The sequence below is a fragment of the Prunus dulcis genome, chromosome 1 (genome assembly GCF_902201215.1).
Source record: "Prunus dulcis chromosome 1, ALMONDv2, whole genome shotgun sequence".
Taxonomy (NCBI): domain Eukaryota; kingdom Viridiplantae; phylum Streptophyta; class Magnoliopsida; order Rosales; family Rosaceae; genus Prunus; species Prunus dulcis.
The window spans coordinates 9,361,104-9,384,123 of record NC_047650.1 but is presented as its reverse complement, the minus strand read 5'-3'; the positions used below and the strand labels follow the sequence as shown (position 1 = coordinate 9,384,123).

General features: G+C 36.7%; 3 protein-coding genes and 1 long non-coding RNA gene across 5 annotated transcripts; all 4 read right to left on the bottom strand.

The window, feature by feature from the left end:
- Positions 1-3,186: 3,186 nt before the first annotated feature.
- On the bottom strand, positions 3,187-8,879 carry LOC117637778. Of its 2 annotated transcripts, XM_034372798.1 has the most exons (11): positions 8,496-8,878; positions 6,831-7,764; positions 6,375-6,504; positions 5,825-6,276; positions 5,479-5,559; positions 5,285-5,383; positions 4,787-4,945; positions 4,553-4,639; positions 4,228-4,299; positions 3,763-4,082; positions 3,187-3,659 (listed from the first exon to the last, which is right to left on the bottom strand). In XM_034372798.1, coding segments are annotated over exons 2-11 (2,226 nt in total). In that variant the 5' UTR covers positions 7,656-7,764; positions 8,496-8,878; the 3' UTR covers positions 3,187-3,658. The 2 variants fall into 2 exon arrangements, with proteins under 2 accessions (XP_034228689.1, XP_034228680.1); XM_034372789.1 differs by having other exon boundaries at positions 3,190-4,082; positions 8,496-8,879.
- Positions 8,880-11,288: 2,409 nt separating this feature from the next.
- Positions 11,289-12,838, bottom strand: LOC117613950 (F-box protein At5g49610). Its single transcript, XM_034342574.1, has one exon. The coding sequence runs from the start codon at positions 12,499-12,501 to the stop codon at positions 11,419-11,421; it is 1,083 nt and encodes a 360-aa protein (XP_034198465.1). The 5' UTR covers positions 12,502-12,838; the 3' UTR covers positions 11,289-11,418.
- Positions 12,839-13,524: 686 nt separating this feature from the next.
- LOC117620587 (protein AGENET DOMAIN (AGD)-CONTAINING P1) lies at positions 13,525-15,945 on the bottom strand. The gene is made up of 3 exons (XM_034350702.1): positions 15,309-15,945; positions 14,192-14,665; positions 13,525-13,979 (listed from the first exon to the last, which is right to left on the bottom strand). The coding sequence occupies exons 1-3, from the start codon at positions 15,732-15,734 to the stop codon at positions 13,929-13,931; spliced, it is 951 nt and encodes a 316-aa protein (XP_034206593.1). The 5' UTR covers positions 15,735-15,945; the 3' UTR covers positions 13,525-13,928.
- Positions 15,946-20,272: 4,327 nt separating this feature from the next.
- On the bottom strand, positions 20,273-21,408 carry LOC117614287. The gene is made up of 2 exons (XR_004583850.1): positions 21,302-21,408; positions 20,273-21,150 (listed from the first exon to the last, which is right to left on the bottom strand). It is a non-coding gene; the product is annotated as an uncharacterized LOC117614287 (long non-coding RNA).
- Positions 21,409-23,020: the final 1,612 nt, after the last annotated feature.

Below are 23,020 nucleotides of genomic sequence, written 5' to 3'. Positions count from 1 at the left end.
AGATCTCACACATATTACTACCACCAAACTAGGCTCCAACAGAGGTGGAATCTAAAGGGATTGATTTGACGATTATATCCCTGGATTTAACAGTTTTTTTGACAGATGAACTATTTAAAAGCACTCATATTAACGTTAGGGACCGTGAGTGGTACAAAAAAACTTTAATGATACAATCTGATAGTTTCGTAGACGTCAGGGATATTTTATGATAAAAAGCCTTTTTTCAATCCAACGACTAATCGAGCCTTTTAAAAAATATATATATATACTCCAAATAGTTTTATTTGTTTATCCTTTTTATATTTCTACATTCAAACCTCAATAAATAAACATTTATCTTCATCTTCTTCTCACATAAACTCATCTTTATACTTCAAAATCCAACACTTGGATATCTTTTCTTATCATTTCACAATGAAGATGAAAAAAATAAGTGTTTCTATCACCAATAAAATAATAATAAACTAAAAGAATAAGTTTTGGCCTTGTTTGGTACACCTCCCAAGTCTGGATTGGATTAGATTAAAATTAGGCCCATGTTTGGTTCACCTAATTCTAATTCTAAGAGCATGTCCACCCAAAAAGTTAAGGTTAAGGCTAAGGCAAGGCAAGGGTTGCTACTATTCACGTGAATAGTGGTAGCCTTACCTTTTTTGGTTCCACCCCAAAAGGCTAGGGTAAGGGCAAGAAAAAAAAAAAGAATATGCAACAAATTATAAACTTGTTATGTATTTATAGGGAAAGTGAATAAAATTGTTCTGTATTTATAGGGAAAACATCCATAATTTTTTGGTTTTTTTTTAATTAAAAAAATTGAATTTTTTTCCTTTTTTTTTTTTCTCGCTGACGTCAGCGCCTTCGGGCTGAAGCCCAAGCAGGATCCGCCTTTGGGCTTGCCATAGCTGCTGATTGCGCACTAGAGGTGCAAACCCCTGCAAAGGGGCCTCTTGCCCTGGCAAAAGGGCCTGCGCTGGACATGCTCTAAGCAGGGATTATTAATATGGGGCCCACTAAAAGCATCTCCTTAGAAGGTGTTAGTTAATCCCGTGCAAAGAGCGGGGACTGAACAATCCCGTGCATTTTCAGGAGAAAAAAATTTAAAAGAAATCTTGTGCATTCTGTGCTAGCTCATACTCAGCCACTCAATTCAAGTCATGTAATCACCATCATCCCAATTCCTATTCAACACACTGGCTTCACCATTAACATCATCATCATCATTCACTTATTGAAATCAAAATTGAGGATGCTCATCCTCCTGCTCCCCATGTCCGTCAAATCAGCCGAGTTCTTGATGGACAACGACTCCAGAACACAATGTAGTGTCGTTGAGCTTGGACCCAATCGTCGAGCAAATCCCATGGATCTGAGTCCGTGCGAGGGCTCGTGCTGGTGCCTGCAATGCCTCGGCGAATCTGAAATCGCCATGGAATGGAAGAACCAAAATTGAGAGAGAGAGAGAGAGAGAGAGAGAGAGAGAGAGAGAGAGAGGGGGGGTAGGATGGTGGTGATAATTTTTGGGGAACTCTCGCTTTCCTTGCAGAGATCCAGTGGCTGCTTGTTGATGGTTTTGGGTGATTGTGGCTTTGGGTTAAATAAAAAAAATTATTTTTTATTTTTTAATTAATTAAATAAATATATTTTTATTCAAGTTCCAGTCTCAGTCTAGCATTGTACCATACTCTGGACAAGCCTTATTAAATTTAGTCCAAGCCAAGTCAATCCATGACAGTACTTAAGCTTAGTCCATGTCAAAACAGTTCTGCAAAACAAACGAACCCTTTGAATTTTAGTCCCTAACCCCTCACCAACCACAAAAAATTTAAAAAACTAGATTTTGTGAATCGTACCATTTTAAGAGGCTAAAACAGCACCTAGCTCATTGCCCCTTACCCTTGCATTTGACATGCAGAGGGTCTTTCTCCTTCTTGACAAATACGTACAAGGATGATAATTTTAGACATGAAACAAATCAAAGACAAAGCTCGTAAATAGGTTAAGATTGATTTTTTACTTATTCCTAAAAAATACGGAAAAAAGGTTGAGTGACACTTAACATGAATACGAAAATGACATAATCCTATTGACCCAAAAAAACACATAATAAACCTTATCGAGTTTTGTGTTGAACATGAATTATCCGATTATAATATGGCAACCTTATTTTCTACTTTTGACTATTTCATAGCTTGGTAATAAAATTAGATTTATAAAATTAATTTTTTGGAATCTTTATATAAGCTGTGTGTCAACCCAAATTAAAATGAGATTTTCTATTTAAACCTCACACTTCTCTTAGTTCACTTTAATTTAAATTTTCACAATTTCTAAGAAAACCTCACTATCTTCCCAAACTACCTTTAAATACACCACAAGCTGAAAAAATAAGAAATAAAAAAGGTTTTCTATTTAAACCCCAGAATTTTATTTGTTTACCCCAATACTTAAATCATTAAACAATATTTGTGGTATACATGAGATTGTTGTTTCCACAAGCTGTTTTTATCATGTGATTAGATCATATGAGAAATTGTAATTTGTTATGGAGGTCTAAACAGAGAAACATATATAAATCCAATACCGTCGAAGGGAGTGCCAAAAAAAAAAAAAATCAAATAGCAATTGAAAATCCTGCTGAAAAATTTATCTCCATCCTAGATGCCCAAACTTATAAACAGATAAAGGTAATGTGGGGGCAATATCTTGATGAGCGTCAATAAATCTCAGCCATGGGTATTAACAGCTTCCAAGGCCAAGTTCTTCGGGATTGGAAGATCCATGTCCCAAGCCTTCCGGGCAGCAAACTTTAGAAGCCTAATAGTGGTTACATTGGCATCCCAAAAGGACAAACGCTTGTAAGGCAAATTGTGCTTCTTGCATAGGTCATTCTAAAACTTAATATGAAAGGTGGTAGAATGTGTATATAGATGTACTAGGTGGGTTAAGTATTAAGTTAGATGACCTTTTTTGTCTTTTTACACAATAATAAAACTTACAGGTTAATGATTTAAGTATTGAGTTAAACAAGGAGAAGTGCAGGGTTTAAATAGAAAATCTCATCAAAATTGACTAAGAATTGACACAACTCCCATTGTCACTTTCCTCGCTTTAATTAGGTGCCCTGCAGAGAATCAAACTCAAATTGAGCCATTGGAGATTGGAAAAACCTTCCAACACTACAAGTTCAAAGATATAATCATCTTGTTTTAATGGATTTTGAAGTGGGTTATATTCATCAGGGTTTTATCTGATGAGATAAAGGCTAACCATCAGATTACATGCATCAGATCAAGTTTCATAAAAATAAGTTGGCTTCATATATCCATCCATTTCCATGAACATAACAACATGCATTGTCTAACGTCATTCTTTCTCGATCATCATTCCATGCGTCCAACCCTTCCAACCAATTCAGATCCCTCCACATACCAAATGCAAAATATAGGCAGTGCAAGAACATTATTGCCTTGCTCCGCTGCGCAAATGTAACTGCCTAAACTTCTGGCAATCTATTTTGAATGGGTATAGCGGTCCACAGTTAATTCTAAGACGATTGAGAATGATGAAACGATATACAAACTCTGTAGTATGCAGGCTAATGGGGGATTCTATACTTATGATTAATGAAGTCAAACTTTCCTCAGGCCTTCTTTTTTCTGAAAAAAGACAATAGGCCAACATTGAAACATATGTTTTTATCAGATTCACTAATGCTTACAAAGATTAGTGAGAAACAATGGGAACAACTTGGATACTCACCATTGCTTCTTTCCCTTTTTCTTCCTCTTGTTAGCACTGCCACTGTTGCTGCCACTACTACTCTTGGAGGTACCATTTCCAGATTTGGCAGATGGGCTCTCAGTGGAGGTGCCGGCACTAAAATTTTCAAACATGCCTGTTTGCACTGCATTCTGTAACCACTCAAAGAATTCTTCCTCTGTCATGTTCTCTTCCATGGATGCCGGCATCCGGCCTCCTCTTTGTCCCGAACTTGCTCCCTTTCCAGTATTATGCTTGGAGGTCACACTAGTGTTCACATGAAAACTTGGCTTGTGAGTGTTAGCTGGACATCTCATTCCCTGCAACAAAAATTAGCTTCATGTACATTTTCTTTCAACATGACAAGAACTTTGTGTGGGTGTTGGAGCAGGCATGAGTGTTTTTGAAAAAGGAGAAAAGACATCAATGAAAAACTAATGAAGAAAAAAGTTAAAATTGAATTACCTGGCATATATACCACTCGGTAGCATTATATATCTTGCTATCTGCACAAACAAATGCGGATGGAACATCTACCTGCACGTGCAACATTATTCAAAAAGGATTATCTGGTATTAGATATATTTCAGATACTAATGGACAATAATCGTAACAATTCATTATGATTTTCTTAAAGGGTTTTTTTTTTTTATTATTTTATTTTATTTTAAATAAATTCCACTAGCAAACAATGAATCATAATAGCAATGAAGATGACAACTTAGTAAGAGCAGACAATCCAAATGCACATATATAACAAGCTTTCTCCAACATATATAAATACACATACCTTCTGCAAAAATCCAAAGAAGAAGGGTTGGGAAGATTGTTCAACCCACCCATCACCATCTTTTGCTTGATGCAAATCCTTGCAATCCTTTCAAAAGAGAAATTCCACAAAGAAAACATCAGAACCAGGCGCAAAATCTCTCATCTTTATGAAAAAGGAGCATCATGCTTAAGGAGGATTTGATGAATGCAAACTCAGAAAACATCATTAAATGCCGTAAAGGTAAATGACAACCTGACACCATCGCGCTTGAGATTTTGACTTCCTTGTGAGTACCCAGACATGAAAGTTGCCACACTTATTGCAGGCGATCCGCCTAGAATCTCCAAATGGGTCCTCACCATCAGCTTCCGGGTGTGCAAATCCAGAAGGAAAGACACCATGTCCTCCATTCTAGGAAACACATTGGAGTAAAAGCTTAGGTAAGGTGGATATGTAAACAAACTCAGAACGAGTAATGATTTACAGCCCTTAGAATTATATTGAGTTAAAACGAGCATATAATTCCTGGCAGAAGCCACATCTATGGGATGGGACCAAAATTACACGACTTTCTACAAACAATTCCAAGTTAATGACAAAGTTGAATGGAAGGACCCCCTTGGATTTGAGGGAACCAACTGACACGTGTCACTTTCAACCTTAATCCTCATGGTTATTGAAGAGATTGGTCAGCAGATTTCATTTTCTCACACCAATTACAACAATGCATACAAAAAGGATGTATATTACCTTTTGTGAAGCACTTTGAAATCTACGGAAAATGTTCAGCAGTTCCTCTCTCCTTAATTCGTCATCATATGCTTTTCGCTTCAATGAATCAAGTAAAACCTAGAAAAGATAAAAACAAAAAAGGCAAATGGTACAATCAGAATGAAAAATCAAATAGATCATAGAAAAAATCTCGACGGGTATCAAAAGATCACCTCATATGCATTCTGAAGTTTCTTGAAAGCTTCAGCAGCCTTTTCATTTCCCATATTTTTATCGGGATGGACCAACATTGCCTGATAAGAAATATAACAACCTCATTCAAAGAAAGTATTTTAACATATTATATAACATGTTATCCAGAAACAGTAGTTCTACATAAATAAACCAATCTCAGGAAAGAGAAAAGTCATCATTTAATATAACGAAAATAAAATTAGATCTCAGCCTTGGCCATACAGATCTTGAAACTTCGAAGAGAATAACATAACAAGAAATTACAAATAAGTTAGAAAATATCCCTTTTCATGCCAATTATAGCAAACAAAAAATGGCACATACCTTTTTCCTATACTCCCGCTTCAGTAAAGAAACATCTATATTCTCAAACCGGGACAATCCCAACACTGAATAGTGATCAGTACAGTTTAGCAGCCGAACTACTTCATCTTCAGAGGTTATCTCAGAATCAGCCCCACTGGTTGAAGGTACTCCAGGGCTACGATCAGCAGAAAACCATGGCCCATTTTCAGAGGATGAAGCATGCTCCTGCTCACCGTTAAAAAAGCCTGGTTGACCTTGCATTCCAGATGCTTGTTCAGGGAATCCGGTGGGTCTTCTCTGCTGATTTACATTGTTCTTTAAGAAATATATCAGACAATCACTTGAGATAAAAGATAAATTCAACCCTATAAGCAAACCAAGCCATCCAACATATGTCCAAGCACAATAAATGGAATACACAGTGGCGACGAACAGGGCAACACGCTCATGGCTCAGTGTGAATGCCAAACCTGAATGTTGAAGAATGTTAAAGCTCAGCAAGCTGTGATGAGGAAGTATGCATAATTGAAATAGATGATCTGCAGTTGTAAGAGGGTAAAAGAATCACCTGCCAAGAAGATTACAAGTGCTGTTGTCCAAAAGCTTCCATAGAACCACAAGAAAATAGCTCCAGAAATAGCAACCACCAAAATCGAAAGCATGAAGCCAATGAAAAGTCCAATCAGAGCAGCGAAGACCTATGTATTTACAATAGTTATGAGAGCATATTAACACAAAATTTAACAGATCATCTTAACCTCAATCATCAATGCACCCTTTGCAGAAAAAAATTATTCCAAAAGGAACATTCAGAAAGTCTGGATGCTCAACAAGTCATAAGCAAACAGAAAGAACCAAATAGGTGTAAAAGGACAAGGGACCAGACGGTGCATTTTGTTGAAAGAAATAAGTAAGAATAATCCCAATTACAATAATGAAAAGAAAAAAAAAAAAACAAGTATAAAAAGTTTCTGGTTATAATGAAGTCAGTTGTCAGCAGCAACTTAGCAGTACTAGGGCTTACCAACACAATCAGAAACTTAAACATCCCAACCATAGCAACTACTGAGAGAATGCTGCACCATATAACGGAAAAGAAGGATGTTGTCCCCATCCGGACTAGGCTATCGATGCCCCTTACGGTACAATCCAACCAAGCCATTGATAAAAGAAACAATATACTCCCAAACTGCATAAGCCACTTCAGAACAATGGGATATGCCTGCTCAAACTTTGTATTGACATAATCGCGAGCATTCAGTATGTTACTTTTGACGGTAAGAAACATAGGCTCGTGCCTCTGCAGCCATTCACTAGCCACCTTCAAGAAGGACAATGTTGATGCCTTCAAGTTTCTAACTAATAGGCTATCTGAAAACTCTACCCGACTCAGCAAAGTTTTCATATGCCACCGTTTCAGGGAGGACCCAAATTTTCTTTTTGTATGTTTACGGCGTAAGTCACTCCGAGGTAATGACCCATTTTCTTCTCTAGTGCTTGGAGCTTCATTGTTTCCATTGCAATCTCCTGAATCACTCCCTAAAGACATTGCCTCCTCTGGACCCCACGTTGCATCCATACCTTGCTTATCTTTCCTCAAAAGCTTTCCAGATTTTTGTTTGCTTTTATTCTCATCTCCAGGATGATTGGTTTTACTCCCACTGGCTGAAAGAGGACTGCTTGGCTGGTCACCATTTGGTAGTTCTTCTCCCAGGAACACTTTCACCTCACTTGCTTTCCCTTGTCCTTTTGTTTCCGCTAGTGTACACCCTGAATCTGTACCCTTCTTTTTGTGCTTCGATGTCTGGCGATCTACCCCATTCTTTTGTTGATTACCCTTCCGAGCCATAAGGTAAAAGGCCTTGACGTACTGTTTTAAAAAGAAGTCAAGCTAAACGATCATAGTTGATTCAAAGCAGTGATGTCATGGATGCTAGATTCCATGTGAGAAATACAATCTGCGATTAAAAAATAAATACAATTACAAGGATGCATATATACATAAAATCAAGGTTTTGTATAGAACTACAAAACATCATTTAAATAAATAAAACTTGGATTTGTTTTTATAAATTAATTATCAAACTGAAAAATGGTAATGACAGTCATATATCAGTAAAGATCTAAGCTTCCCACATTTGATGATAATAGGGCCTTCAATTAGAGTTGGAGTTCTACTAAAGAGTAGAAGTAGTAATAACACAATATGCAACCCTCATGCAAAAAGGATCACCATAGATTGGTTATGGAAACCATATCAGTATTGGGGTAACCTGCATAACTGCTGAAGCAATAAGAAAAACTCAAGAATTTCAAGCCAACAAATATCCAAAAGCTCATGCAAAATGAACCCACAAAAATAGTTTCTGAGACTTACATTGTTCATTTCGCAAGAAACAAAAAGAACCCAAAAAAATATTCTTGCGAAGAAATATGTATTACACTGAATTATAAACACCATGGTTATCATCCATGAATTGAGTTAAAAGAGAAAAATGAAAAACCCCATTTGAGATTTAAAGCCCCAAATATCTGAAAAAAAGAAGAAAGAATAAAAACCCATTTCCAACTATTCAGCAACGCAACATAGCAAATAAAATTCGATGAAAACAATGAAATCGAGCAGAACCCACAAATTATAATCACTGGTAGATAAGTATTTAACATTAAGATTTTTGTACGGACATACCTGGAGCAAGAAGAGATTTCTTTGTATGAAAGAGAGAGGCACACAAAGGGATTAGTGAGATAATAAAGTGAAGCCAAAGGATATGAAAGTGGCAGTCTTGACCAATTGGGTTCTTCTGGAAATGAAGGAGCTGACCATCAGCATGTAATACACATGTCAGAGTTTTTGGGTCTGCAAAAAGACAGAGAAACACTCATGAAGCTCTAAAGCCGAAGGAGTTTTCTGTGTCCCTCATCCAAGACGTTGAATGTAGGTCTGTTTGGCTGACTGGAATTCCTTATTCCAAATCCGGATTGGGCTTGGCCGGGCCGCAGATTATAGTTGTCATCAGGCCTCGAAATCCCATGTGTCCTTTTTTTGTTTTTTTTTTTCTTGAGTCTAAGTCCATTAAGGCCTGTTTAGTATTCAACTTGAATCCAACTTTTTAAACTTAAAAACAACTATTTTTGAAAACTCAAACTCAAGAACAACTAAAAAACACCCTAATTATTAAAAACAAAAAATATCTATTTTTTCTAACAATCCACAAATTCTCAAATTTTTAAGATTTGAAAACAGTTTACGTTTTATAGGCTCATTTTCATTTTTCAAAAAATAGAAACAAAACAAAAACATGTTCGGTAGGCAAAAACAGAAAACATTGAAAATGTTTTCATAAAATGAGACCAACTTCACGTTTACTTCTACAAAATAGAAAAAAGATGTTTTTGTTCTCCCAGAAAACAAAAGCTCAAAACACACTGCTTATGCTCAATCTTCTCTTCCTATCAGACCAAAAACCAAAATTCTTCTCTGCTTCTGACAACCGATAAACCCACCAACAGGAACAACACTCATCTTCTCCAACCCAAAATAACACAAATCTGCAAACTAAGAAAAAAAAAACAGAGGAAGAAGAAAAGAAAAGAAAAACATAGACAGGAAGAAGAACTACGACATACCCAGCTCAACCACCATCATCACCCAATCAAACCACTACAACCATTAATTAGTGGAACTAGAGAGAGAGAGAGATGGGTGGGTAGATGGGATTCATGCCATGGAAGGAAGGAGGAGTGGGTGCGGCCTAGGAAGGAAAGGAAGAAGAAAAGAGGAAGAAAAGGAGAAAAAAAGAAACAGCCTTGGGAAGGAAAGGAAGAAGACTGAGGAAGAAAGAAGGAAAGAGGAAGAAAAAGAGAGAAAAGAAACAGTCGAAGGAAAAGAAGAAGAAAAGAGGAGGAAAAAGAGAGAAGGGGAAAAATAAGAAAAACGAAAGAAAAAAGAAAGGAGATAAGATAGTTTTTTAGTTTTATTTTTTTTCATTGTTTATAATAAATTTAGCCTCTAAAAAGATCATAATTTTTTTAAAAAAAATTAGAATTGAAATTATCAAAAATACACCTGAAAAACAATTGTACTACCAAACACATTTTCATTGTTTTTGTTTTCTAATTAATCTACCAGACGCATTTTCATTTCTTGAAAATGCAAATTTGTTTTCTTGTTTTCATTCTCTGAAAATATTCTCAGAAAACACTCTCCGAAAACGTTACCAGACGAGCCCTAAAGTTTTTGAGTTCTCTATTTGAATAGGATACTAAACGCACCCTTAGTTTTCTTTGACAGTCAATAAATCAATAATTTTCATGTACATTTTGATTACTCTGCTGCTTCTTCTTTTTTTTTTCTTTTTTTTTTTTTTCCCAACAGGAGAGGATACCTCTCTTCTATTTACACTTTTATTATTATCTAATTCTAATTACACTTTTACTTTTTATAAATTACCTTGAATGATAAATAACACAACTCTCTAAAAGACGTTACATGCATCATAGCCGTGTATGTAACGCCCTATTTTAACTAGGACACACATACAGTCAAGGTGAGTTGCATTCCAGTTTTCCTTAACTAGGGCGCCCCTCTCAGAGGGCTGTTCTCGACTCCGATGCTATTTCATCCGTTTTCAATTGTTTAAGTCCTTACCGGGCGAAAGGCATAAAAGAATGAATACCAGGCGCAAGCTCAAGGTGAGACAAAACAGAGAGTACAGTAAGCGATCGAAAGCTGGATTCACAGGCAAACCAGACTTGACTTACCACAGACAGTAGAGTGGTGGTGGTTATGGTCGCAATCAGAACAAAATTTATATAGCGCCAAACATGATATAATCAAAAGTTGTTTAAGACTTAGGGTTAAACTTGTCTTCCTCGACTTAAAAATTGTTTCTTCTGATTTTTGGATCACAATTGATTAACAAAATAGTAAATCGCAATAACCTTCCTCAATACAATTGCTTGCACATACTCATCTTAAATAGATGTCCGAAAAAGAGAGTTTTTCTTATTATTTTTATTTTCGTTTAGCAAGGGGGATTCAAAGATAGGGCATGTTTCAACACAGGAAAGAGAGCTATCATTAAGCTAGTTAGTCCAAAAAACAGAGTTTAGAGAAAGTGAAACACCAAATTCGTGCTCCCAACAGTTGCTGCACTCAAATATCCAGAGAAGATGTCAAAATCTCTGTGACACAAAGACCAAGTCAAATATCCAGAAGAATGCTGAAGGATAAAGTTTTCAACTATAGCCATATCTAAACAGGCAATCATGCCAGAATTTGATGAACAACTTCATCCTCAAAAAAATCCATTCATATCTTCATGAATCACCGAGTCTTAAATAGTTTTCGTTACAGAAATATGGGCAAGAAATAATTATGATAAGGCCCAACATTCCAGCACAACATGAAGATGCATAGGCTAAAAATAGTTGAAGAACACAAAGGATGTAAAGTAAAAGAGTAAGCCAAAGCCAAACACATAAGAACATAATTTACATTTCATAAGTCAAATGTTGATAACTGTTGACAAACAACAATCGGCCAAACGAATAGAGATACTTGACATAGGAAATTTATGTACACAAGTTCATTACATGCAGTCCACGTCTTAACGACAGGAAAAAATCGTGCTCCGAAATGCATGTGCCGAGTACCACAATGGGAGTGTAGAGCTGTTCTTCACAGAGTACATCTCCTTCCACACACGAGTCTTGCGATAAAACACCAAAATCTGCTTATGGGTTGCTAGGAAAACATATTCACCAGTTTGACATATGGGGAATATGCCTGGCACAAGTCCTTTGATACATCTAAGACTCACTGTATTCACCAAATGCCATTCCTCTCTCTCATATTCTCTCAACACCCAAATTCTCATCCAAGCATCCGAAATCTGGACCACAGACAAGCAACCATCGGACTCTAACAAATAAAACCTATTTCCAGACCCGCAACTCACTTGTTCGGGCAACGACATCTTCCTCCAAATGTCATTATCCAAATCAAGCACAAGAATACAAGAACAACTGCCTGTCAACCAATGAAGAGCACCATTTACATACACAACTTGATTCTTGTTCATATGGGTGAACTGATCATCCTGAAACGAAACGAACTTCCTCCATTTGTTTGACTCAGAATCATATACCATACAAATAAAAGTCCCATCCGGCCTATGACCAAAAGTACGGTGATAACCGGCTAAAACAACATTAAACTTCTGGGTGGATAAATTGCAGGCCAATCCCACTAGAGTGGCCTCACCATCAGGGTAAAATCGAGTCACATGCCTTTCCCTACTCTTTGGAAGCAACTTGAACTCACGGGTCATAGGATTGCATACATAGTAAACACCCTTATCAGGTATGCTAGAGCAACACAACAGACCATTACATGAGGCTCTAACCTTAACTCTGTCTTTCAATAAATCTAAGGAAAATTCAGAAACACCCCTCTGATTGTCAACAACAATCAGATTTGATCTTGATCCCAATGAATCAGAAACCTCAACCAATAGCATGGGGTTCTTAGCAGACACTTCATTGTACAGATGAATGAAATACTTATCAGAAACCAATCTATACCAAAGTTTACAAACAGTTTTGCTCCTGAAAAGTGACTTAATGGGGAGTCTTGAAAGAATTTGCAGGACAACTTCGTCCGGAAAAAAACTACATCTTTGGGAATTCATTACCAAATTCCAATAAACATGAACAAAATTCAGATTACCCAGTTACCTAAATCATGAAAAGGGTATGGAATTTTCTTACCAGATGGTGATTTCGAGATGGGTATTTGATCAAATTGCGTTTGATGCAATGAGATGAAGTGGGCTTTCACTTCTGAGTTTCAAAGTTCACCACTTTTACCTTCAAAAAGGAGGAGGGAGCATCTTTGATCTTAGTTTGGGGAATATTATTATAAAAAGGGATTGGAAGAAAATAAGGATTGTCCATAGAATTCAATCCAGAAAGAGAGAAGTAGATCCGTGGACAAAGCAAGCACACGCGCCAGGATGAAGTTTTATAAACGGTGGCAATCTAATTTAGGTTTGGTGGGCTCTTAACAAGTTGCCCAATGACAATGGGCTACATCCGCGCATAGCAGGCTGAACCCAAGTGTATATTACATAAAGTCACTGAATTTGAAACCCAACTTCTTTTTTCGCTCCAACAAAAACTAAAAACTTTTTTATTTGTTGGAAGTTAAAAGACAGAAAATAAGGAAATGAAGACATTTTTGTATGTTCCGAGTACTCAACATGTCCCAATTATTATTTTTTGTTGAGTTCGTATTCTTTTTATTCAATAAAGAAGGAGGCAACCTTCATATTCTTGCCATTAGCATGGAGGTAAAATGTTCCTTATGAGACTTGTACAAAGACAAAAATTATAACAAGGATATTGGTAGATGTTAAGGACTTCAAGATTACAGAACAACTTTAGGTTGCCTGAGGAACCTTAAGTAACATATGATACTATCTTATATATAAGGACGTCCACTACTAAGAAAGAACAGAAGAATAAGAAGTAACAACGATTTACTTCAAATCCTCGATTTAAGGATTAACCCTCAATTTCTCTAAAAATCCTCGATCGTTACAGATGGTCATTTCTCCACAGAATAGATTCCGTCACAGGAGATAATATCAGAGAGGGAAGTCCAGATCCAGAAAAACAATGCCTAAATGATGTAAAGAAACTGCTAGAAATGATTACATGATGCTGAACTGAGATTATCCTGAATGGGGAACTTTGGTACTATCCAGGGGTTACAATCAGTCAAGCACATAAGACTTGTGACAAGATCAATTATAGATTCAAACATGCCTGAAATGTGTAAAAGAAAACAACCTTCATCACTATTGACCTCTACCTCTGTTGCCCTACTGAACTTTGGCATAGTTTCCTGCATTTTCAAGAATTAGTGCTTGTTTTCAACCAAATAATGAATTTCGTGATCATGATGGAGGACCATTAAATTTGATAAATTCAGTGGCATAACGTACCCTCCAGAATATCCTCATACAACAGTTGTTACTGGCCCTAAACCTACTTTATACATTATTAACATATTGGAAAAAGCAACATAGTCGAGATGCCTCCTTTGCTTATTTATCTATTTCCTTTTGTCAGCAAACTCTTTGTGATCATTTCCATATATATTGACCTGCACCAAACAAAAATATGCAGCAATTAATTAGAGATCCTCAATAATATAGCTTCTTGGTTTTCATAAAGCCTCCCATAAGTAATGCTTTCTCATTTTTTGATAATCTCAAGCACACACAAAAAGAAAAAACAAAACAAAAAAGAAAGAAAGAAAGTCAAAAACATTGCTTCATGATTTTGACATGGACAATAAACAGCTTTAAGTCATACCATGTAACCATGGATCCATCGTCCATTAATCCAGTCCTGATGAGGCCTCAAATTGGAATGTTTAAACTCTAATTCCTCATTTGTGGAGCTGAAGTAGACAACATACTTTGAGCCGCTTAGAACTTTGGAAATGGTACCCTTCCACCATCCATCATTGTACAAAGTATCGACTTTCTGGAGCACTTTGAACTGAGCAACTGGTGGAAGCCGAGGGGGGCAAGGTCTAATATAACTTGCACATGTTTCTTCTCTCAAGAGCTCTGTTCCATCATCGGTTACCAGGTGCTCATATTCCACCAGAAACTTGTCGCTTCCTATATGGTCAATTATTTTAGCAGTGTACCAAGCACCCTCATAACCTTCCTCATCACTGCTAACCTCCACCACAGTCCCATTTTCGAAGCTTGCCCCCGATGTTCTGTTGCTGCACTTAAGTTTCAATACCAACTTTCTGGACTTCACCGGTGACGTTTTCTGCAGCTCAAGATTTCACAAACTGAGTAGACATTCGAAACCAAGAAAATTCTAGAAGAACGATCACACAGAAATGCATAACTAGACCATACACACATGGCAGGCATTAGCAACCAGTGAATTACCATAACGCCAATATCAGAAATCAAATACCATAAGCCACTTTACATAGTTGCACAAACATCAAGAAACAAAGCAAAGCATAACAGCTGACAACATGTGCAATTTAAAATTGACTTATGATTTCAAACCATTTTCCTTAGTTGCCTGCCTGAGACATATTTGCTTGAAAATATATATACAATATAATAATTGAATGTTAATCACAACCACTTGCAGCAAGAATCTACATACACATATAACAAATTATATAATGTCATTGCACTCTTATTATAGCTTTATTATCTACCAGAAAACACCGTAAGGATATAAAAAGGAAATTAAAATAGACTTGAAACGCATCAATTCCAGAGTGAACTTCAAAATTTTCATAAAGAAATTAAAACCTAGCACCAGAAGCACAAACATAAAACTAAAAGCACCAAAGTTTCACCAGGAAAAAAAAAAAAAAAACCAAGAACCCATCAAGCAAGAACATAGAAAACAAGTTTAAATTTTTTATAAAATAAATAAATAAATAAACCTCTTCTTGAAAGTGAGGGACCCAAGAGTCATCTTCCCACTCTCTATGCAGCCTCAAATTAAACTGCTGACATTGAAATTCTTGACCCTGGAACGCAACCAAGTACTTGGAATTCTCCAAAATATCCCTGACAGTCCCGCGAGACCACCCTTTATCTCTGTAGGCGTCGACGTCGTCACCGACTTTAAAGAACTGGTAGAGCTCTCTGGGCGGCACTAGCCTGGCATTGCGCAATTCGACAATCTCGATTAGGGTTTTTGAGCCGTCGGCGTTGGGGTTGGTTAGCGTTTGGTGCTGGACCAACATGTGCTCCTTGTCCTTAAATACAGGACGGAGCACCATGGCTGGGTAGTAGGGCCCGGTGGAGCCATGGCCTGGCCTTGTGACTTCCACTTGGTCTCCCTTGTTGAAAAGGGTCTGCGACATTGGGAAATTGGAAACCCTAGGAAGGAGGGAGAATAATATTATAAAATGGAGGTAACGGGAACTTGGCGGGAGAGGGAGGTGGTGTGATCTATGTTGCAACGGACACTCCACTAGTCTGAGTAGGGATGGCAACGGATCAGGTAGGGGCCAGGTATGACAATACCATTCCTATTGCCGCTCTCCATTTCCGCCCCTGTCTCTGAACCCATCCCCGTTTATTAGGTTTTGGGAAATTCCCGTCCCCGTCCCGGTCGGGGGACTATCCCCCACACTCGCCCCAAATCCCCTATTATTTTGCATAAAAAAATATTTATCATACATTTTAACATTATGTTTCGTATTAAATTATCATTCAACACATCAAATTAACTATAAAGTTCAACTCAACTATTCAAAATCACATAAATATGAAATTCCATAGAAAATTAGGAAGAATTAGGATAGGGAAGTTAACTTATGGTTAAACATAAATATTATATTTATTTATTTATTTAAATATAAACATATATTTTCGGGTCGGGTTCTAGGATGGGAACGCCAATACCATCCCCTCCCCATACCCGTCGGGGATTTTTCAGGTTCGGGGATCCCCGTACCCGATACTCATTTAGCCCCGAAATCTCCCTCCGTTAGGGTCGGGGACCCGCCCCTACTGGAATTTTTGCCATCCCTAAGTCTGAGTGTCGAAGTGTCGGATACTTAGACACTCGGACACTTCTTGGACACTCCCCAGACATTTGTGTCCAACAATCAATGCCCGTGTACACTATCAAGACAATCTTCATACACGGTCAAAAAACTCTTCGAACACAGGTCAACTCATATTCAAAGTCAACTCATGTGTTAATTCAATTATAATTCATAGAAGGTGTGATATAATGTGGTACAAAGTTTTCAGACCCATAAGAGGGAAAATTGAATCAAATCAATAGAAAATCAATAGACGAACGCGAAGTATAATCGGACACTGAAAACGATGTCGTTCGCTGCATGCAGTATGTTCTTTTTTCTTTTTCCTATTCCTATTAGAGCACTTCCATCCTTATGGGTAAGGGCAAGGTAAAGACAAAGCAAGGGATGCCACTATTCTGAATAGTGGCAAATAGTGGCAACCCTTGCAATTTTGTTTCCACCCCTACGGGCAAAGGCAATGGCAATTACTATTCACTTTAGTTTATTTTCTATTTTTTTATACTTAAACGATTAATTTTGATGAAATTTTCAAATAAGATTTTCGGTTGCCAAGTGTCACTATTTATTATAAAATTCTCATCTCAAATTTCAGATAAAATTTTTGGATAAGATTTTCGATTGCTACATGTTCATATTTATTATAAAATTCACATCTCAAATTTCAGATAAAATTTTCAGATGAGATTTTCGGTTGCCACATGTCTATATTTATTATAAAATTCACATCTCACTCATCATACAGTTGAAATACCTACTCACTCATCATACAATTGAAATACATACTCGCTCATCATACAATTGAAATACTCCCGGTACTCATAGTCCAACACAATCGAGTACAAGGACGACTCAATCATTGGCAGAAGAGGTTTCACCGGATCACGACGTGGGGGAGTATTTTCCTTCTGATGATATAATAGTGCCATTATTTCCGGCACGAAACGCACTACTGGAACTGACTGCGGGCATTGTTCACTTGAAGAGCCATGTGTAATGGTTTTCCTCTTTTTTGTTTTGCCTTGAATAATCTATTAAAAAATAAAATTGGAAATGTAAGAAAATAAAAATAAATAAAAATGACATTAAATTGAATAAAACGGAAATTAAATTTTTTTTACCTCGTCACCAAGATTTTGATCTCTTCAAACATTTGTCCACAACCCTCTGACTTCGATGGAAGAGGCCATTTGTATTTTCACACAAATGGAATTTTGTAGTAGAAAATGTGGTGTGGAAAGTGAAAAATATTGGAAGGAGATGAATTTGTATGAAGATTTGATGTTAAAAGTGAATAATATTGGTAGGTATTTATAGAAAAAAAAAATTCATATTTTTTTGATATTTTTTTTTACAAATTTTTTTAGCCGAAAAATGGACAGCCTTTGGATTCGAGGACATTTTAAGATCGGAGCCTCCAGGAGAAGCCACGTGGCTTGTAGCTGTTGGTTTTTGACAGTGTTGACATCAGTAGCCCAAAGGCAAAGAGACAGACCAGGTCTCCCCATGAGCTGACCCGGGCTCGTGAATCCCACGCCTTGCTTAGTAAAGTAAATGGAAGAAAATTATTGCATGCAGCATATGATATGTTCTTATAATTTATTCACATAATAAACTATTCTTAGATCTAATCATCTGACTGTTCTTAAGAATTTTGCTTCCAGATGATTGCAACCCAAGTTTCATGCTGTGTTTGTAGTTTTTTATATTATGATTTTGACATAGTTAACTACTTTAAAGTGTGAAACTGTCAAATTGCCGTTTTAAAGTTTATACTTTGAATTTTAGGTCTTTCTCTAAAATCTAAAAGTTAAACCCAAACCTAAGCGAATCAATCTTCAATTGGATTATTAGCTCCCTATTTATTTATTTATTTGAAAAAGGAATATTTTAATTATAAGGAGTATAAGGAAACAGACACACTGCATTGACTAACTGGCTTAACTCACAACTCATCCCTGTATAATTATAACAAGTCATTCTATACTAAGGGCATTATTTAAGATCCTTATATGTGGCCCTATCTTTTAACCGTTGATCAAATTAATCAATTTAATCCAATAACTAACCAAATTGGTCTAATAATTAAGAAATAAGACCTTTAGATAGAGCATAAGGAGGTTATAGAATTCTACTTTAAGAGCAATGCTAATACTCCAGCCCAAAGTTTTGTGGATTTAGATGAGTTGGGCCTTTTTGTTTTCAGGCCTAGTCATTTAAACCATCAACCAAACAGTGTTGTGAAAAAAAAAACAATAAAAAATACTTTCCGAGAAAGTCAGGTCAGGACTCTTACCTTTTTTATTTGTCAAAGTTAAGAAGATGAGGGGAAAAAACTCACATGCGCGGAATTGAAGCCAGGTTGCTTGACCACTCCCTTTTTATGAAATTGCAAAGCACATCTGAAATTTGGTACAAATCATTATTGAAAACGTCAATCACCCTCCTCCTTTTCACTAGTCAAGGAATAATTTGAGAAAGGAAAAAGTGAATATAAAAAAGAAAGGATAAAATTAAAATGAAACAACCCTAAGCAAAGAGAAGAAGAGGTATCCATGCATGTTAGCATGTCACCCAAAGCAGGAAAAAGGGGTGGAAGAAATGGGGCCAGTGCTGGCAATACCCAACGCAAAATAGCTATAGTGGGATATGAGGGAAATCATGAGATTTTCCCCTCTCAACTTCTCCTCACTACTTTAATTTTTTGTTGTCATGGAGAAGGTTAAAAGGAATTTAGCTTTTCAATGCCCACTTGTGAACATCATCATTTTGTGCTACAAGTCACCACCACCCTCTTTCTGACCTCCTTTTAGTACTCAAAAGCTGTAAATTTATTTATTTATTTAAAATAAAATAACAACTAGGGTAGGCAACAATTCAATTAGTACCAACTTTGCCTAAATGCACCCCTACCTTGGCCATTACAAGGAAGGTACCCTAGGGACCTTTAAACCAACAAATCAAAATACGTAGAAAATATTCAAAGGAAAATTCTGAAACCAAATACAAGTATCTTAAAGTACGTAGTATGATCGTTTTTAAGCGTCCGCTACTTGATTATTTTCTCTCTAAGCATGAGATAATAAGTATTGTCGGAAATCTTGTAAGAGTTGCCAAGGGCCATACGTTTCATTTCTATTATTATTCAACCCACCTTTTATTCTATTATTTCACTCAAAATGTATAAATTGAGGAACCTAATTTGTGTGAAAAGTACAAGGTAGAAATTTCACCCTAAAGATTGCACAATATGCGCAAAAACAACAACTAGAATTGGACACAAACATCATTTTCGCGACACATGAAATTGAAATAAAGCACAAACACTTGCGCATGAATGATTGACTAATAGGTCTGGCAACCTAAGCCATTATGTGGTCTACAAGGCATGCAAAATTTTCAATACGATGCTGACATATGTTCCAAATTTAGCATGGGAATCTTGATCAATAATATATGGAAAGTTAAAAACCCACCATTTTCACCCCACAATCAGGTTGGTAAAAACTTTTTTACCTAACACGTGTCATGATTTAAGCATTAGTTAGTTCTAGCTGTACCTTGGTGTTGGTAGGACATGCACTGAACATATTCTTCAGTCAATAAATTTTTATTTTTATTTTTGACTTTCTGAATATTAATTTATTAACTTTTTTTTTAATTACATTGGAGGAAATCAAACCCTAATCGCTTGACCTAACCCAAATGCGAAGATTGCTTAGTATCTGCAACCCTAAATTTGGGTGAGAGTAACATAAGGGGCCATCAGCTTTTGTATGAAGCAAAAACTTTCTGTGGTACAGAAAAGTCTTTAGAGAAGAAAAAGGAGAAAGCGGTCTCTACTCTCCAACAACAACAATAATAATAATAATAATAATACAGTGGATAGATATATTTTGTACAATCGAACAGAGCAGTCACGAGTTCAACTCTTCTTACAGAGATCTGAGAGAAAATATATTCTCCTACTTTCTCAGCCAACAACATATAAAACAACGAAACTGATGCCTCTCTCTCTCTCTCTCTCTCTCTCTCTCTGCAACAGCATATTTCTGCACATCCAATAATACAATATTGAAATTGATGGTTCTTTTAACAGAATAATAGTAACAGCAGAGGAGGCTAGTAGCAGGAAGTGAAAATAATAAATATATATTAGGGTAATTTGCATTTTTATTCTTTTTCTATAATGACATGGAGGACCACACACACACACAATCAGCATTTCCCTGACCCAAGTGGAATTTAATTGCATGAACCAAGCTTGAGTTGAGATTGTGTTTGTTGCAAACAGGTCCTTGAGTTTGATGGAAATTTGCTATGGTGGGCTTCATATAATTAACTTCATCAAATAATTGTGGAACAGCTCAGGAGGGATAGACAAGGAAGGAGAAGATGAGTTGGACGGCAACAAGGAGAAACGCTGGCCAAGCTCTACATGAGATAATTCTCACACAGAGCTTGGACCAAAACAACAAACGAAGACAACAGACCCGGCGTGACATCTTACAAGGTCAAGAAAAGGTCTTACAAGGTCAAGAAAGAAAGAAAAGAATTTGACGAAAAAGGAAACGAAATGAAAAAAAAACAAAAAAAAAAAAAGAATGAAAAAGCTCAGCTAGGATAGCGCCCAGTTCACATCAACCATCACCAAACAACATCACAAAGCTCCAGCTCTGATCGCTTTCAGAGCTTCCATTTCGGCCTCTGATTTCAAGCAGACCTCCTGAAAAAAAAATTACAAAACACAGAACATATATGAATTATCAACGCGTGTGATGACATTTTAGATTGTTACACGAAAATGGTAGGGTTGAAACTTGAAAATGAAAAAAGGGCGCATTCTAAAACGAGCTTTGGTTTGGGTTTTTTCATACCTCGCTGTGGAAATTTGTGTCTGGCTTTCATCTTTGATGAGATGTTGAAAAACTCCCACATCGAGAGATTATGAAGAGAGGAGGAAGAAAGGGAAAATATTTATGTGGAAAAAAAAGTGAGGAAACGGCTAGTGTTTATAAAGGAGGGGGACTGGCAGTGGGCTGACAGCGACACGTCCAAGGCCCAGAAAGAATGTAAACGGAGCGGGTGACGTCAGCCCAGAGCGACCTCTGCCCGCCGTGTGGCTGCCCGGGCTGCCCGGCCGACCGCTGGGGGTGAAAAATAATGAAAAGGGGTAAGTAAATAACAGTCAGTCAATAAGCCAAAATGTGCTTGGCCCAAATATTATTATTACCCCCACACTCTGGAGAGTCGTGTCCGTACCATCAAACAGGGACCATCTCCGAGCTCTTAGTGGTTCACGTGGCAGGTTGTGGACCGTTGGGCCATGGGTCGAGTGCTCGTGTGGTTCTCAAATTTTGAGATTTCTGTGGCGATAAATTAATAAACTTTCCTTTTGTTTTTTTTAACCCCCAAGTACGGCAGACTCAAAATTTAATAATTTGTTTAATATTTTTTAATGAATAAAAAACAGCCTGCTTAAAGGCCGTGAACATTGACTATTATTAACGAAAGCCATCTGGCTTAGCTATGAAATCATCAAACATTAATGTTATTTTACCAAGGACAATGACATTAACGTGAAAACTACGCATAGAGAGTTAGTATTGCATGTATATTATAGTTACATTTCACATTTGTCTGTACAAAAATATGTATGAACATTCATGTTGCCAACAAAATTTGCGCATGAATTTCACATTTCAAATTTTACATGTAACTTTTATATAAAAGACGCATAAAGAAAATCTTATTTGTACTTTTTTTTTAAAATAAAGATCTTTCTTATCGAGAGAGCCGATAATATATACTAAACTCACATACACAACACGAATATTAATATTCGAACTAGGACCTTTTTAAAAAAAAAATAATTACTTTAAATCACTGCACTAATGAGTCTTTTACCAACACATTTGTGTTTTTAACTGCAAACAGAGAGAATCTCTTATTCTATATAGACACAAAAATATATTGGAGGTAAGTGCCATCTCTAGGTTGAGGCATAAAAGCAAATACAAAGACGGGGGAACAGGGAATCTTGTTAACTGCAAGAAACCTTAAAATTCACTATATTTTATTATTCGACTTCAAAAATATGTTTGCTCACTTTTCACTCTAATTCATATTTATGAACTAAATGCAATATTTTTTTTCTATAAAAAATTATTGAGGGTTGTGGGAAATGGAGCCTCAAGGGCGTGCGGGGAAGGGGTAGCATTAGAATCACAGTCTCCCAAGATATATATGGTCAAAGTAAAGGGAAGAGATCACCTTCCCCAGTATTCCTTGGCCTGCGTTCTCTAATATTTTGTTAATACTGAATTATTAATTAATTAATTTAAAATTTGTTTTTAATCACAAGGAGGTTTGGCTCCTCTCAGCTTTGGGAGATCCTTACTGGCTTGTTTCTTTGTAAAGCTGGCGGCAACTATGAGTCTATGTATTTGATTTGCTCACAAGTCCCACGTATCTAATTTTGAGATCAGAAGTTGAGTGCATATGCCCTAAAATTCTGAGCTCAACTTCTGCTTATTGCAGTGAATTCTCTCTCTCTCTCTCTCTCTCTCTCTCTCTCTCTCTCTCTCTCTCTCGTG

Excerpts from the sequence above, each read along its gene's own strand:
- LOC117637778 (XM_034372789.1), bottom strand. The coding sequence starts at position 7,655 with ATGGCTCGGAAGGGTAATCAACAAAAGAATGGGGTAGATCGCCAGACA. Across the intron at positions 6,277-6,374 it reads ACTTGTAATCTTCTTGGCAG|GTTTGGCATTCACACTGAGC; the intron begins GTGATTCTTTTA and ends TTCAACATTCAG. Across the intron at positions 5,560-5,824 it reads AGCGGGAGTATAGGAAAAAG|GCAATGTTGGTCCATCCCGA; the intron begins GTATGTGCCATT and ends ATTTCTTATCAG.
- LOC117613950 (XM_034342574.1), bottom strand. The coding sequence starts at position 12,501 with ATGAATTCCCAAAGATGTAGTTTTTTTCCGGACGAAGTTGTCCTGCAA.
- LOC117620587 (XM_034350702.1), bottom strand. The coding sequence starts at position 15,734 with ATGTCGCAGACCCTTTTCAACAAGGGAGACCAAGTGGAAGTCACAAGG. Across the intron at positions 14,666-15,308 it reads TCCCTCACTTTCAAGAAGAG|AAAACGTCACCGGTGAAGTC; the intron begins GTTTATTTATTT and ends CTTGAGCTGCAG. Across the intron at positions 13,980-14,191 it reads GATGGATCCATGGTTACATG|GTCAATATATATGGAAATGA; the intron begins GTATGACTTAAA and ends TGTTTGGTGCAG.